The sequence below is a fragment of the Capsicum annuum genome, chromosome 11 (assembly GCF_002878395.1).
Source record: "Capsicum annuum cultivar UCD-10X-F1 chromosome 11, UCD10Xv1.1, whole genome shotgun sequence".
NCBI lineage: Eukaryota > Viridiplantae > Streptophyta > Magnoliopsida > Solanales > Solanaceae > Capsicum > Capsicum annuum.
The window spans coordinates 234,605,326-234,622,753 of record NC_061121.1 but is presented as its reverse complement, the minus strand read 5'-3'; the positions used below and the strand labels follow the sequence as shown (position 1 = coordinate 234,622,753).

At 35.9% G+C, this 17,428-nt stretch overlaps 2 protein-coding genes across 4 annotated transcripts; one reads left to right on the top strand and one right to left on the bottom strand.

Annotated features, from left to right (window-relative positions):
• The first annotated feature begins 604 nt into the window (after positions 1 to 604).
• Positions 605 to 11,440, top strand: LOC107847266 (transcription factor MYB3R-1). Its single transcript, XM_016691452.2, is given in 13 exon segments — positions 605 to 728; positions 2,608 to 2,809; positions 3,695 to 3,743; positions 4,582 to 4,639; positions 5,606 to 5,700; positions 6,064 to 6,102; positions 6,104 to 6,168; positions 6,983 to 7,111; positions 7,239 to 8,919; positions 9,590 to 9,924; positions 10,036 to 10,150; positions 10,249 to 10,449; positions 11,007 to 11,440. Coding segments are annotated over 12 exon segments (2,988 nt in total). The 5' UTR covers positions 605 to 728; positions 2,608 to 2,708; the 3' UTR covers positions 11,127 to 11,440.
• Positions 11,376 to 16,892, bottom strand: LOC107847267 (8-hydroxygeraniol oxidoreductase). Of its 3 annotated transcripts, XR_007047600.1 has the most exons (8): positions 16,556 to 16,810; positions 16,212 to 16,354; positions 15,948 to 15,985; positions 14,856 to 15,258; positions 13,703 to 13,942; positions 12,619 to 12,777; positions 11,811 to 11,919; positions 11,427 to 11,649 (listed from the first exon to the last, which is right to left on the bottom strand). XR_007047600.1 is itself a non-coding variant. In XM_016691454.2 (7 exons), exons 1-7 carry the CDS (start codon positions 16,590 to 16,592, stop codon positions 11,539 to 11,541), a joined length of 1,131 nt encoding a protein of 376 aa, XP_016546940.1. In that variant the 5' UTR covers positions 16,593 to 16,892; the 3' UTR covers positions 11,376 to 11,538. The 3 variants fall into 3 exon arrangements, 2 of the variants coding, with proteins under 2 accessions (XP_016546940.1, XP_047256000.1); XM_016691454.2 differs by lacking the exon at positions 11,811 to 11,919 and having other exon boundaries at positions 11,376 to 11,649; positions 16,556 to 16,892; XM_047400044.1 differs by lacking the exons at positions 11,811 to 11,919; positions 15,948 to 15,985; positions 16,556 to 16,810 and having other exon boundaries at positions 11,376 to 11,649; positions 16,212 to 16,353.
• Positions 16,893 to 17,428: the final 536 nt, after the last annotated feature.

The window sequence follows — 17,428 nt, the reverse complement described above, 5'->3', positions numbered from 1 at the left end:
AAGGATAAGATGTACGCAGACGTTCCCTTTCTTCTAAAAACGTCCATATTATTTCAAATATTTTTCACAATAAATTATTGGCGTAATACATAAACAGGCCATTAACTTGACCTCAAATCACGTCTATGACCTCCAACTTTGAATGCGCATAACTAGACACTTAAACTTGTATAAAATCAAACAAGTAAACACACACGTCCTATATGACATAATACACGTAAGGCGCCATGTAGGACAGGAATTGACCAAGTAATCGGCCACGCAGGACACATTTATGTATTATGCCTAAATTATTTAATGGAGTAATAGAAGGTTGTAATATAGTCAAACAATTAATAAATGCATATATTTGTATTTAAACAAAAACAATATATACATTATTCTCCTAACAAACCAAAAAAGGAATGAGTAACCGGTAGAAGCAGGTAACAAGTAAAAACTAACCGTTAGACTTGGAAATTTCAAAAAGTTACTAAAAATAGACACGATCCAACGGTTGAGATAATGTCATCAACAAACACTTTACAGGCAACCGGGTTAATCATAGGGTTTCAAATTTCATCGCAATCTTGAATTCATATAAATGACCCCCCCCCCCCCCCCCCCCACCCCCCCCCCCCCCCCCCCCACAAATTTGCTGTGCATTTGCTGATTTTGCTGAGTTCATCACACCATTGATTTCTTGGAATTTGGCTCTGATTCGATTGAACGCTTCGAAGCTCAATTCAGTTAGTACAACTTTCATCAATCTCTCTCTTTTTTTAAAAAAGAATTTTAAAAATTAAATCTTGGTGTTTTGATTGAAATTAATTGCTTTCTTGAATTGTTGGAAAAAAATCAAATCTTGAATAGTTTTCGTAAAATATTTGCATCTTGAAGCCTAATTTGATTAGATTTGATGATCGGACCTGGAATTTAAATGGTTCGCTTTGTCCCAATTTATGTGGCACAAGGCGAATTTCGAGTTCAAACAAGTCTATCTTTGACCGTAACTTTGAATTAAAGTATATATAATAAATTTTATTTCAAAAAACTTGAAGAGAACGTGCCCAAATTTATGGTCAAACTCAAACTGTTTGGCTCTTGGAAAATGAAAGGTGCCAGATAAAATTAATGAATAACCAGTGAAGTGATTTGATTTTTAGTTTGATTTTGTTATGGGATTTCTGTTGATCGGTTAAAATTTAGCTAGTCATTGGGTATGTTGGTGTTGTCATTGTTCTGATCAAGTAGAGTAGTTTTTTTTCTTAGATAACTGTGGTGTCTAGGTCAGCTTTCGTGCACCTCGACTAAATCCACGGATACTTGCCACCTCTCACCAACAATAGATATCAGATAACTCTGTCCACCAAGCCTAGGACAGATGGGAAGAATCACCTAGTGTCTTGGTTTGGTTTGAAAGAAATGACAGGATCTTTGAAGGTCATAGGAGAAATTTACATAACCTAAAACAAAGATGTCTTATTTTGCTAGCTTTTTGGTGCAACCTGGTTGTTGTACATGATGTTCATGCAATTTTGGATACAATTAGGGATCTACACAATCTGAAGTTATGTTCTTCGCACTGGCTTAGAGCAAGCATTTTTGAAATCTTTGATTACTTATCAACAACAATAACAACAATATACCCAGTGTATTCCCACTAAGTGGGGTCTGGGAAGGGTAAAGCGTATGCAGTCCATACCACTACCTCAAATGAAGTAGAGAGGCTATTTCCGATAGACACTCGTTGATTACTTATCGAAAAAAAAAAAATTAATTTTGGTACTAGTCAGGACTCACGGAGGTGGGGTTTGAGAAGTGATTATGTGTTCTCACTAAAATCCACAAGCTTTTTGTGAGAGAGGATCAGGATTACACATGTTTTAGTTTGGATTCCTAGGGCACCAGGTGTAGTTCTTCATTTGGTTGGTTGTGAAGAGCATGATTCAGACATTGAAAACTTGAGTAAGAGAAAGACTACATATGTAGGCTAGCTTTTTATATGTATATGTTCAAAGAAGTATTACATCTGTTGCGTTGCCGGGTGGCTACACGTATGTGGTGGATTGTATTAAATGACATGCTATATAGTGGTGTCCTTGGAAGAAAATAGAGAGGATGTTGAGACGGGACTTTCCCCATAGCCAATTAGTACTTAGATGGCACTGATTTTCTCCAAAATGTTCTTGTATTTGATATATTCTGCTTGCTTGATATTCCGCCTTGTATTTTTAACCTAATCAAATTGAGGTGAAAAATGTTTACACATTATGTAACAGAGGTTAACAGTAGCTTTTGGCATTTAGTTCTTTATTTCGAGCAATAATCCATTGCATAGACTACTTTTTTGGTGATAGGAATAAGGATTTTCCTTGTTTTGTATAATTTTTAGCAGTAATCCAGGTTACTTTTTTTAAAAAATTATCCATTATAATTTATAACGCTTGAATCTGCCATATCTGGTTGATTCATGACACAGTAGATTTAGACTATTATCTGTTGTGCTTGAGATAAAGAAACATTCCCTCTCATTTTTCCACCTAGGAAATTCTTTAGATGTTATTATTCCATGCTTTTCAAATCAGCTCCGTAGCAGCCATCACATTATCTGTTGTGCTTTTACAGTTCATCATATTTTGTCAAAAGATCAGATAGTATCTCTTGCATCATAGGGGGTGACCCAATGAACTTGGGAAGACATTTTGGAGAGAACTTTCAACCTTTGGATGTTGGATTATCAAGATTTGTCTTTGTCTCAAGTAACCATGGAAAGTGATGAAACAAGCAAGCCTCCTTCAGATGACATCAGTAGTCGGCCTTTGCATGGGTAATTCTCAAAGACTACATGATCTCATCTCTCGTGTCATATATTTTTTTGGGTCTTATTTCGTGCTTTTGTATTTCCCTTATTGAGATTTTCTTGTATTTTACACAACCCCTTAATCCCCCGGTCGTACATTTATATGAAGTAAGATGAAAAGGATGTTGATCTGAGATTGAGTTGGATTTGGCCGAGTCACACTAGCTTTTTTTGACTTATCCTAGGTAGTTAAAAATCAGAGATTCATCAAAACAAGTAGGTGAAGACGTAAGAGAAGAAAAAGCATTAATAAGATCATTGGGATTACCTTTATAACATATACGGAGACACAATATAATATCTATGCTTTCAATGACAAAAGTGTCTGTCTAATGCTCAAACTGTTAGTCTGCCTGGTGCATCCCTGTCAGTATTACATGGAAAGGAATATATGAGATCTGGTCAGGTTTGGTCAAGTTACATTGGATTCTTTAGCTTTTAGGACATAGCTAGTGGTTATAAATATCAAAACAACATGAAAGCACGTAGAACAATGGTGAGGAGAAGAAATAATAACAAGTTTGCCGTGTCACACCAATAACAAATGTGAAGAAAAGACAAATTATTATAGTTTCCAATGACAACAATAATAACTTCCTAATGTTTAATTTAAGGAACTATGAATAATAATCTCCTTCTTTCCCAAACTATGGTCCCATGTCCACCTATCCTTACTTTAAGGGTAAAATTAACTTTGTTTTGTACTTTTCGTGAATTGAAGTGAAAGTTACACTTGATTGAGAGATTTGAGAGGACTATCATGTTCACATCCTTTATATTATCATTTTGAACTTACAAAAGCTCCGTCAAACAGCTTGTCAAATTTCTTATTACTTCCTGCAAATGTTTCAGGAGGACGAGTGGTCCTAAGAGACGTTCCGTAAAGTGGACTCCCGAGGAGGTAAACGCGTTTCTAATGATTTAGAAACATATGCATGAATTTCAAGGTTTTCTTTTTGGTTTTATGTTCTTATGCTATTTTTAACTTCTTTTTTTTTTGGTTAATTGGGACTTTGTTTTTATCTCACTTATATGTGTAATGTTATATGTCAAGGATTCAAATAATTTAGCTCTATCTGTTTTTTGGGGGGATGGTAGTGATTCATTCCTAGTATGGATACTCAGAACGCCATGACAATGTTAACGTAGCATGAATGCTGGTAGCCAATTAAAACTTACTTGCCTGTGCCTTCTAGGAGAAAACACTTAATTATGCTTCAAAAGGAAGTTCAGAATTTTTCTTGCGTAAAATGATTTATGAGATTGGTCAGTCTACAAATCTATTGCTATCTTTTTCCGTTTTTATCATGTAAGTAACAACATTAAGTTTGAATGGGAACTGTTTCACACACAAGGAGTATTGGGTCATTTTTAGTGCTTTTCTGCCTTCCATTAGTGATCTCAATCTATGTAGATCAAGGCCTAATAAACATGCTGGAGTATGCTTGGGCTAGTAACTGCAAAGTCATGGATTTAGTATAATGGAGGAGGTCATTAGGTAGAAAAATTGTCAGAAGCTCATACAAGCTCATCTTAGTAACATTTTTTTTAATGTATTAGTTCTGGATTTTTATGGTTCACTCCTAAAATCCAAGTCTGAACTCTTCATTCTTTTGAAGTTAGCTTCTCCATAAAATTTTAATGTGGTGAAATACTTGTCAGGGACAATGCAATGTTTTACTTTAAATATTTAAATCTTTTATGTTGTACTGAAGTGTAAATTACTTATCTCCTTTCAGGATGAAATCTTGCGCCAAGCTGTCCAACAGTTTAAGGGGAAAAGCTGGAAAAAGATTGGTAAAAACGTTGTTCCTTGTATTTAGTCTTGTATGTCTTACTCACTTAAGTGGTGGTGTATTGCTCATACTTTTAGCGATACCTAGTGCTTTCTCAACTGTGGGTGATAGAGGGACTAAAACTTGTATGATTCTTGTTATATTTATTTAATTTTTCGATTCATAACCAAAATTATCTCAGAATTACTTGTGAAGAGAAAAATCTGGTCATAGTTCTAAAGTGAAATAGTAATTTTTCTTTTGACTTGTCTATGTTTCTTTTTCTACGTTCACACATTATATCTCTCTTTCTTTTGTGTAAGGATAATCCCAAAAACAATGCCTCCTTTCCTGGAAGTGAAATTCCATCTTTGCTCCGGGGGATTTCCACTTCTCCTATAACAATGCCTTTAAAACGTAAACATACATTTTACTTGTAGCTTCCATATTTTTTCCTCCATTTGACATGCAATTGCGCATTTTCTGTGCTCATCTTAATAGTTGTAACTTGTCAAAGTTTGAAATTTGCTTGATGCAGTAAAAGTTGTGAGTTGGAAACCAATTCCAACTCAGGCAGAATCATAATAGTTTTAGACTTATGGTGCTATCAACTCCTGCAATAATTGTTGATCGCTAACTTTCCCTATTCGTTCTACTCATTTAGCTAGTCATACTTTTCATTATTGTTAATAGAAAAGGGCCGCAAGGTCATCTCTCCTAACACCATATCTGGATGAAGTTATTGAATAGGACTAGAAACACGCAACTACCGTGGAGAAATATTTTTCTGGATGAAGTGTTTTTTCAAGGCATTGAAGTTTTCCTTATAGTACTTGTATGATTTGTTATAATTGGTTAACCTACAACTGAAGTTGAAGACCTTTGTCACACCCAACAATTACAGCCGATATCTATTTGACAAAAACTCACTCAACTATTAAAGCTGATAAATATTAAGTGCTTACCAAATCTAAGATCTAAATTGCAGCGGAATGTTTTAAAGACCGGACAGATGTTCAATGCTTGCACAGGTGGCAGAAAGTTCTTGATCCCGAACTTGTGAAAGGTTCATGGTCTAAGGAGGTAAAAGAGTTTATTCCTATTGGCCTGTTTGAATCATAGCTTAGTACTCCATTTGACCCTTTTATATGACACTGTAATATTTGCGGAGTTAAGCTGAAAATGTTTCTTCAGTCATTTCCTAAATTTTTGGTTATAGAAAATGACGACTCGTATTACTTTTCATGTGGTTTCCAAATACATAAGTCTTATTATCAAAAAATGTGAAATCATTGTCAGAATTGAGAATGATAATCAGATATCTTGATGATCGATCATCTTTATCCACAAACTATCATTATTTTGGGGCAGAGGAAGTACAGTTCTTAAGAATTTGTCATCCATGTACTTATATTGGCTAATTTAACTCTTTCAACTTATGTGCAGGAAGATGATAAGCTAATCGAATTAGTGAACATACATGGCCCCCAAAAAATGGTCCAATATTGCACAAGAGTTAGCAGGACGTATTGGAAAGCAATGTCGGGAGAGGTAAGCACGGCAGTTTTTTGCTTCTCTAAACAATTCGATGTATTTTTTTCTCCTATGACGGAGTTCCAATGTTTTCAGAATATATTAGGGAAGTGAGATGTCAAGCGCTATATCTTGTGGACTTCCTAATTTGACATTATGTTCTCACTTACTTAAAATAAGAACTTTTTCCTAGCTGCTCTTTTAACATCACAAGCTCACTTTATGCAGCCTCCTGCAAGGAACATTAATTTTCGAGCGTATGAAACTGATATCTTTCTATGTAATCCTTTTCACTAACTGTTAAATGTTGTTCCTCAGCTTATAGAGTCAACTAGTCTCTTAAAACTTAAAAGATATGCATAATGATGGCATGAGATGCTGGCGGCAGATTAACTCCTGCCACTTTCTGTAGAAGAATATTTGTATTTCATATATTATCAGGAAATATAACATAGTAGTAACATGTATCCGTTGATTTAATAGGACTTTTGTGGTGTCACATTTCTTCTAGTTCCTTTTCATTCGTTAACATTGAGGTTGCAAATCACTCTTGAAAGAATATGGTTTTAATTCATCCACTTTATATCACTATGGAAGGGAAGTCTTAGAGTAATTGGTAAAGTTGTTGCCACGTGACCAGGAGGTCATGGGTTCATGCTTGGAAACGACCTCTGGCAGAAATGCAAGAAAAGGTTGTGTACAATAGACCCTTGTAGTCGGGCCCTTCCCCCGACCCTGCCCGCGCATGGTTAGAGCTTTAGTGCACCGGGCTACCCTTTTTTTTACTTTATATCACTAAGAATATAATAATTGTTGTGAGAGATCTTTTCAGATGGCATAATCATTTGAATCCTGAAATAAAGAAAGAAGCTTGGACAGAAGAGGAGGAGTTGACTCTAGTTCGTGCCCACCAAGCTTATGGAAACAAGTGGGCAGAGATATCAAAATATTTGCCTGGAAGGTATTTTGAGGTGTTACTTTAATGCCTATAAGAGCTGGTTTCCATATTGACTTTCTTGCAAGCTCTTATTATTAGCATTCTTCCAGAGTTATATTTGACATGTGAAAACTCTTATGGCTAATTTCAGGTCAGACAATGCAATAAAAAATCACTGGCATAGTTCTGTCAAAAAGAAACTGGCGTCAGGTTTACTTGCACAGTCCCCTGCTCTGCCTAATGTCAATCATCAGAACCAATCAACCGCTTCTTCTTCTATGAAGTTGCAAGAAACTAGTGAAGATGAAAGTGTTCACAAAGAAGGAGCGGAAGTGGAGGAAGTTACAGAATGCAGTCAAGGTTCGACTCTTGCTGGCTGTCCCCAGTCTACAAGTGACTTGGGCAACACATTTATGCATATAAGAGAGAATGATGCAATGTTGGAGGAATCAATCCATAAAAAGGACGCAAGCTCCGGTGCAGCACCATGTCCTAGGAACAGTGCCTCAGCTTTTCAAGATGTCTCTTGTTCAATGCTAAATGTTCCCAGTGATCTTGTGGATTCCAAGTTCCTCGAGTACATGTTCTCACATGATGGGGACAATTCCACAGAGAGAGATTGGCAGTTTAATATGGATGACTTTCCAGGGTTTATTGAGGAATCTTCAGGACATTACATGCACTGTTCGAATGACAATGAAAACCATGCTATGGTAGCCGATCCATTGCAAACTGCAATGGGATCTGGAGCAACTTCTAATGCAGCGAACATGGTTGAGGGTCCATATAAGCCCAATGAAATGTTTGATGGTTGCAGGATCGTGTATCCTGAGGCAGCAATTTCTCAATGCTCTCCGTCCGAAACTGGGGTTAATGGCACTGGTGAACCTGCAGATTGTTTAATTTACCAATCATCAAACTATCAGATCCCTGAAGAAGGAAATATGGCTCCACCAAACTGCAACGCTTTAAGTTTTGATGACGTTGAAGCTTCAACACATCAGCAATTTTCTGTTCCTTCGCACTTTTCTTCTGAGGATAGATCACTTGTGTTTGGTATTGCTTCAGATCAGTTCCATTATCCTCCGCTTGAGAACTCAGTTCTAGAGTCCTTCACCAGTAGATGTGATGATTTTATATGTCCAAGTGAGTTTGGCAGTCCTTCCAATGACAATGGCATAGACAATGCCGTCCTGAAAGATCTACCTGATCATACAAAAGATTCCTCAAGGCTAGAAGAGCAGAAAGATGGAGGAGCTCTATGCTATGAGCCTCCTCGCTTTCCAAGCTTGGATGTACCCTTCTTGTACTGTGATCTTATACAATCTGGTTCAAATACACAGCAAGAGTACAGCCCTCTTGGCATCCGCCACTTGATGATGAGTCCTGCGAACTGCCTTACTCCATTAAGGTTGTGGAATTCACCTTCAGGAGATGATAGTCCCAATGCTATCTTGAAAAGTGCTGCCAAAACTTTCACTGGGACACCTTCTATAGTAAAGAAGAGACAGCGTCACTTGGTGTCTCCTCTATCAGAAAAGAGATGTGAGAAAAAACTTGAAAGTGATCTAAATCAGGAATCATTCTCTAATATGGCTACAGAACTTTCCCGAGTAGGTGATATGTTTAATGAGCCGGCTAATGAAAAACCGTCTACTGAAGACAAAGAAAATCTACATCCATCCTCAGAAGATGGAAGAAAGGAGCAGGGTGATGGAGTAACTGGACTTTCTTGCATTGAAAATTCAGAGAGGCAATTAGATGGTGGTGGTGCTCACTACCATAAAGATCCCAACAGTGAAAGTGCTGGAGCCAATGATGCACTTGGAAAGGTGAGTTATAATTTGTAATTATATTTTTCTTCTCTGGCTTCTCTCTTTTTGTTTTTAGGAATCGGATGACGCGTGACAGTAAGGACCTCCATTCCCGATTGTATATTTTGTAATGAAATATATCCTCACGAGTTTCACAAATGGAATACTAAGTAGGTGCTTGGGCATGAAATGGTGGATATTTGAAAAGGTAGTAGTATTTGAAGTTAAGTAGAATGAGGGTATTTGGAAGTTGAAGTTGTGTTTGGACTTGAAAACATAATTGAAGTTCCATTAGTGAACTTGAAAAACTCTAAAATCTGTTTCTCAAACGTCAAATTCCATATTTCAGTAAACACTTAGTTGAATAATCTAATATTTTTCAAAATTTTAAAATCAAATGTATGGTCAAACAGGGCCTAAAATTTCATAATGTGTGGATTCTCTTATTACTATACAGAGCTCTCCACTGTCTGCATTTTCTTTCCTACAGACAATTTGATATCCATCACTTCCGATTCTGCTATTTTGCCTTTCTGTCAAAGTCAATCTTAATTTTTAATGTGATTCAGGCAACTTTGCTCTCAGCTGATTTGAATTGTGTGGTTTAGAAAAAAGTATTAAACTTAATTAGGCAAAATCCTCTTTTTAAACTTAGATACAACTTTTGAGTTCTCGTTCCTGGTATCAGGTAAAACAGCCTCCTGGAGTTCTGGTTGAGCGTAGCTCAAATGATATGCTCGTCTCTCCTGATCGTTTTTTGATCAAGTGTGATAGAGCTACAAGTCTAAGTAATAAAGCTTTAGATAACCAGTACGCTGGACAGCTTGAAGCTGCATCAAATCAAGTTAATGTTTCATCCTCGTTTGAGACTTCATTCTTGTCTGTTTTTTGCTCTCCTGACATACTTGGGAAGTGTCGAAGCAGTGTTGTCAAAGCTACATCAATGCAATCTACTACATCAACTGCATTGGTGAATACAGCCGAAAATTCTGAAAAAGGATTTGGTGCTGAGACTTCAAACATGTAAGATTGCTGAAGTGTTTTGTTCCTTTGCTTTCTCCCACAAATTTGTACCTGTTAGTCCATTTACCTAATCGTTTCTTATGACTCATTTACCTAATTAACGGTTTGCAGATTTGGAGAGGCGCCTCTTAAAAGGAGTACTGAATCTCCTTCAGCATGGAAATCGCCATGGTCCTTGAACTCTTTTCTGCCCAGCCCAAGATATGACACAGAACTTACATTTGAGGTATATACATTATGTGTTCTACTCAGTGACTAATATCAGTGCTTTCATAATGGTGCATTTCTGTGCTCATGTTATATTGTTTTTCCTTTATTCGGTAGGATTTTGCACCTTTTATGAGCCCAGGTGAAAGAAGCTATGATGCTATTGGGTTAATGAAGCAATTAAGTGAGCAGACTGCACCTTCAATTGCGGATGCCCGTCAGATCTTGGGAAGTGAAACTCCAGAAACAATTCTGTCGAAGAGAACCAAGCAACAGAAAGCAGATGAAGATTGTGCCCTTCTGGCTTCAAATGCAATGGTATATCTGGTCCCTATGTCAAACTAATTACAAACTTTTTATGTGCAGTGCAGTAGTAATTCCATTTTCCAAACATATCTCCGCAAAACGAGATTCATACTCTCCACCCCTATTGTCCTATACATCTTGTTATTTTTAAATACAGTAGGCTAGGTTCTTTATAATCCAGGGATCGATGAACCTAATTATGGATTATAATCAGTATAACAATTCTTGTTGAGCTTAGGGGTTGTTAGAACGAAATAACTGATGAAGTATCATCGCCATTGGCTGTTCTGGAATTAATAACAATAGTTTCGGTGCAGTCTAAGACCATCAATCAACTGTAAAGTTATGGCTTAGGAACATACTTTCTTGTATAGCCTCACATTAGTCTCTAGTATACTAGTACTTTCTATCAATTGTCACTCCGAACTCATCCAGAGTTTGGTTTTACTTAAAAATATCCATGTTTTGAGTTTACCGCAGCAGATCAATGACCAACTAGGAATCTGCTTATCTGGTTATATATCTGTTGATTGACCTTTTTGATTTTCCTACTGTTGGTTCCTCTGCAGAGTGAGAGACGCACGCTTGATTTCAGCGAATGTGTAACACCGCCGAGAAAGGGCAAAGAGACTACCAAATTTGGCAGCGTTTCAAGTCCTTCCTCCTACCTGTTGAAATGTTGCAGATAGGCGATAAGCGAGTCATTTTAGGATAGAGCTTTTCTAACCTCAAAGGTACTTGTTTGTTGGTTATGTAAAAAGGGGAGAATAGAAAGCTGTGTAGAGGTTCTTTTGGGTGAGATTATGAGCTTTTGTAGTTCACATATTGGGCAAAGTCGTCTAGATCGACTAAGATTGAGTTATTAATTCAACTTGTTTGGTACTGAAGCGTAGTTGGTTATGTCTCCGGTATGTTGAAACAACTACAAAAAGACAAGATGTTCGAACTCATCGAATGCATATTTGCATCAAACGAATGAATGCAAGACATATTTTGAACTCCATATCCTTATTGCTGAATTTTTATTGTTACATACGTAAGACTGCGTACGATACACCCTTGTGGCGGGGCCCTTCCCCGGACACCGCGCATAGCGGCAGCTCAAAACTTGATAAGTACCTTCACACAATTTGGTTCTTTCAAGAACTCAAATGCCTTGTTTATATCATTGAATGAAACTTCATGTGTCAATAATTCATCTAGTTTGATCTCCTGCAGAAATTAAACATCAAAACATTAATACTATCTTACAAATTTGGTGGATATAAATATGTTTGGAGTATATGCCATGTTGCTCTAACTCTTCAAAAGTACCATCAGGTGCGTGTCGGACAATTCAAAACTATAAATATTTTGAGAAAAGTTTTAGTTACCCCGTGAACTCGTAAGGTTCTATTTAGTGTAGACCAAAAACTATCGGTTGTCTTAAATAACCCTCGGAACTCATTATTTTAATATGTCGACACCCTCCTCATGGTCCACCTGGCACAGAAAGTGGGTACAAACTCAATATGATTTCTATGCTTTAAATCAAATCCCTAATCAAAACAGTAATCGAATTCTAGTATGAAACACTAACCGGAAAAAACAACCCCATATTTTAACACAAAGAAAACAAACAAAAAAGACTTTCTTTTTTAAATTATAGCTTACTTAATCGAAGAAAATTTAATCCCAAAAATTAAATAATCACTCAAAGTTTCAACTTTCCCTATTTTGGAGCAGTGAAAAACTCAAAAATTTCATCAAGAGGATCCATTATTATTTATCCACGTGGACGTACACATAAGCCAAAATTCCACCGTGTACGCGTGTGTTCTACACGGTTATGGTCTTTGGACTACGATAGGGTACGCGATGTATTGAAATAACAATTTTCGAGGGATATTTAACACAACTGATAGTTTAGGTGTACACTAAGTAAAACCTTACAAGTTCGGAGGTAATTAAAACTTTTCTCTATATTTGGATGATTCGAAGGGGGAGCCTTGGAGTAACTGGTAAAGTTGCTGCCATGCATGTGACCAGGAGGTCACGGGTTCAAACCTTGGAACAGAAGTGCTAAGACCGCGTACAATACACCCTTGTGGTGGGAGCGATAGCTTTAATGCACTAGACTGTCTTTTTTTATTTTTTGAATGATTCAACACGAGTATGACAATATGAAAACTGAAAATGTACCTTGTTAATGCATTTGTCAATTATAGATGGAAGATCTGTGTAAGTTCTAATGCCACCATAGATTGATCCCTTAAGTGTTCTACCAAACATGAGAGGGACATAACTCATTTGCCAATCTAACACAAGTCCAGCTCCAAGCACTATCACTGTTCCATAACCCTAAAAAAAAACAAAAAAAACAAAAAAACAGTTTTTGTAAGAATATTTTTATAATCGTGGTGTCCGAATCAGCGTTGGTGCACCTCGACTAGGGTCTTTGCACGTTGTACGAAGCAGTGTCATGTGATATACTCAGCGACTTGCAAGTCGCCTGGGCCCAACGATTTGGGCGTAAAACAAAAAAATATGCCGATCGGGCATACTATGTGTAATGATTCCCCCATTCACGATAAATAAAAAGAGAAAAAGAAAAGTCATTCCATTTCGACAAAAGACCTACACCCAAGTTACATAGCTTTTGGTTCGCTATCCCGATCATGATTTTCCTACCCCAGAGGGAAAAGTACTTCCTTTTCGGCTGGTTGTGGGCGAGGAGGGATTCGAACCCCCGATACCGTGGTTCGTAGCCACGTGCTCTAATCCTCTGAGCTACAGGCTCCACCCCGTCTCCACTGGATCTATTCCTGGGAGTACCCTAAAAAAAAGAAACCTTTCCTCTCCCAGCCATTTCGGGGCATGGCATTATTTAAGTAGTTTTTTGTTGTGAGTCATTTCAGCTCGCTCTACACTCCCGCTTCATCCTAGGTATTTATTCTTGTTCAGCTTACAGTTTCATGACTCGAGTATTTATTCTTGTTCAGCTTACAGTTTTTTGTATTAAAAATGAATTAAGATGCAGTAAGAGTAAATTTGTATTGGGGTGGTAAAGTTTTAGATGAAGCTGATTCCGTAATATATAATAGTCGGTCTGTAATTGTGCAAATGTGATATGTTGCAACGCTTACTAAGAAATAAAATGGGCATAAGTGATTCGAAAAATGCAATGGTTATCACCGGACGATATCCAACGTTATTTTTCCTGCAAATGGAGTTATAACGTACGGCGAGACTTGTGAGGATTTTATTATTAAATATTAAAACATACCATTCTAGTTGATTGAATAGCTTCATTGATGGTGAGTTGAGGCACATCTGTGCATTCAAAGAAGTAATCAACACCAAGTCCATCAGTAGCATTTTTAATTAATTCTGAAATTGATTTTTCAGAATTATTTATATTTATAAAATCAGTAATTCCATATATTTTTGCTTTTTCATTCTTCATTTCATGTATATCCATCCCAATTATTTTGGCTGCTCCTTTTTGTCTAGCTCCTTCAACTACCTGCAAATTTTAAAAGACGAGACTGAAAAGTGATCAGTAACTGATATTTCTAATACAACAACAACATACCCAGTTTATTCCCACATAGTGGGGTCTGGGGAGGATAGAGTGTACGCAGACCATACCACTACCTCAGGTGAAGTAGAGAGTCTGTTTCCGATAGACCCTCGGCTTAGAACCGATAACAGTATAACAGACACAAAAGCAAAGTGCAAAATAAACTAACACCACTAGCAACAAGATAATACTACAACCACAAGATAAAAACAAGAACTATCTAACCGAAATCATAGACATCACATAGACACAAAAGAACGGTTCCTTATTGTTACCGACGCACTCCCACCGCTTAACCCTCTACCCTAATCCGCGTTCTCCACACCTTCCTATCAAGGGTCATGTCCTCCGTAAGTTGTAACTGCTCCATATCATGCCTAATCATCTCCCTCTAATATTTCTTCGGTCTACCTTTACCCCGCCTAAAACCATCCACGTCTAATATAAAATCGAATAGACTTACGAAAAAAACCTGCACGTGCATGTAAAACTCATAAATTTCACATGCGAAACTCTAGGACGTTCACTTATGGGAGTTTCATTTTTTAGAATTTCATCGATGGAAACTAAAACTCTAAAGTTTTAGTGCACTAAAGCTTCCGCTATGCGTGGTATTCGGGGAAGGGCCCCACCAGAAGGGTGTATTGTACGCAACCTTACCTTGCATTTCTGCCAGAGGCTGTTTCCATGGCTTGGACTCGTGACCTTCTGGTGGTTACATAACAACAACTTTACCAGTTACTCCAAGGCTCTCCTTCAACCCGCCGACGTCATGAAATATCAAATTTCACATGAAGTATCAAAAAACAGAATTAAAAAAGTGATCAGTAAAGCTATTTCTGCTGAATGTACTTACACCAAGTCCAACACCTCCAAGACCAAGAACAGCAACAGTTGAACCTCTTTCAATGTTGACATTTTTATATGTTGATCCAAAACCAGTTGTAAATGCACAACATAAGAAAGGAACATGTTTAATTGGTAATCTAGGATTAACCTTAATTACATAGTTTTCATCAAGAACTATGTATTCTGATAATGTAGAACAACTAACATGGTGATAAATCTTTTGACCATTAATGGACATTCTTGATGTTCCATCCAATAATAATCCACTAAAATTTAAAGGGTATTTTTGGCATAAATTGGATTTTTTGGATTCGCAATTTGGACATTCACCACATTCTCCCAAGAAATGTGGCATCACTATGTCTCCTTCTTTCAAACTCTTTACCATTTCACCCACACTTTCTACCACACTGCAAAAAAAAAGAAAAAAAAGTCATATATATACTAAGAAATTAATCAATTAATTATTTATTTTATAATCGTGGTGTCCGGCCATCTATTAGACGCTTCAATTAATTCCATATCAATCAAAGCTATGACAGATGGAAAGAAATCACCTAGCGTTTATGTCTCTGTTGAGATCTCGACCTACTTCATGGACCACTAGGCTACATGGGCGGAGCCAACCTTTTGGCAGGGGCTCATCTGAACCTCGGGAAAATATATTAGTTATACGTGATTAAAATTATTTTTTATATATCTATAGTAGATATGTTGAACCTCTTCGACTAGATTTTCTTCAAATATTGAATCCCCTGAGTTGAAATCGTGGCTCCGCCGCTGCTAATTTGGTATGAGGTATAAGGGATAAGTAGTGCCGGGATAAAATAAAGGATCATTTTATCCCATGTTTGGTTGGTGGTATTAGTCAATACTGGGATAACTTATCTCATCATTTATACCATAGTGATGGGATAAGTTATCCTAAATAATTCCAGAATAACTAATCCCGGATAACTATTTCTCAACCAAACGACCTACGAATTATATTTTTAAAATTTTAAGGTAAAGCATATTATTTATTGCAATTTCAATAAACTTTATATTCTACATAAATTGATTTTTTTTATATTCTAATTAGAGAAAGATTGATTCTTACCCAACTCCTTCATGCCCAGGAATACGAGGGAACAAAGGCTGAAAATCAACACAACCAAAAATCTTTTTTTAAAAAATAATATTAATAATAAGAGATATAGAAAAAAAATTAATACATATACATACATATATATATATATAATATAATATAAGAAAAATAGATCACACAACCATTAGCTACGAAATGTACCGCAAATTTAAGAAAAATTCATGCTTTTTTTTTAGTTATTTAAGAACGATAAAAGTTATTTACCGCTAATTATACCTTTGGAAAGCCGTTGCAGCAAAGAACATCAGTGCCACATAAACTGGAATAAATCATTTTAATTCTAACTTCTGTTGATTTTGGTGGATCCACTTCTATCTCTTCTATTTTTAATTTTTCTCCTGATTTCCATACAACAGCACCTGCAGTTTACTTTTTATTAATATTATATTTTTGCAAATAAAAAAAATTAATACATGCATACAATAATCAAAATTAATATGAAAATGTTGCTAGATCTTGAACACCCCTTAAATATTGAATTACGAAATTTCTAACTTCACTATTGGAATCATTAGTGACTCGATTTCGTAATATGTAGGTAGAGAGAAAATAAATGTCACCTTTGCATGTAATGACCTTGTGGTTGCATGAATTCATTATGGCGATGTAGAAAACGAGATATAATAATATAGCGAAGATCGTTATATTGCAAGCACCGACAGTAAAAGAGATAAACAAACGTCGATTATTCACATTTCATTTGATGATTAGAGTTGAGTTGAAGAAAGGAAGTAACTAATGTGATGAGAACTTAAATAACCATAGCTTATTATATACTTGGAAATTATACATTTTGGCATGAAATATGATTTTGGAAATAGTACCATATTTTTTTTTTCTTTGTTTTATTAATTATATTAATAATTGGAGTAGCTAGACAATGCAGTAAATTCATTTGCATCAAGGGATCATATTGGTCCTACAAATCTTATACTTAAATAGATTGGTGGCTTAAATTAAATATAGAATTTGTATCCATATTTTTCACGTGAATTTGTGATACATATAATTTTGGAGAAAGGACAGAAACAACACTTTAAATTAAATTATTTCCACGAAAAATGACCATGAAATTTAAATTCTACTTTCTATCTATTTCAATTTGCCGACCTATTCTATATATACCATTTCTACACTATTTCTATACAGTTTCTATACATATCTTATACATATAAATATTTCATACGAAAATTATATAGTTTTGATATACAATTATTGTATAATTGTATATTCTTTTTTACACATTTTATACAACAATTATATAATTTTAATACCCTTTCTATATATTTTTTTTTATATATATTTTAACTTTTGGGAATTAATTTAGAAAAATAGGATTGAAAGGTTTTAAAAAATGTGGCCATTGATTGGCCAAATATATGAGAAAATGAGTGAATAAGATTGTGTACAATATTAGTTGAAAATATTATTGC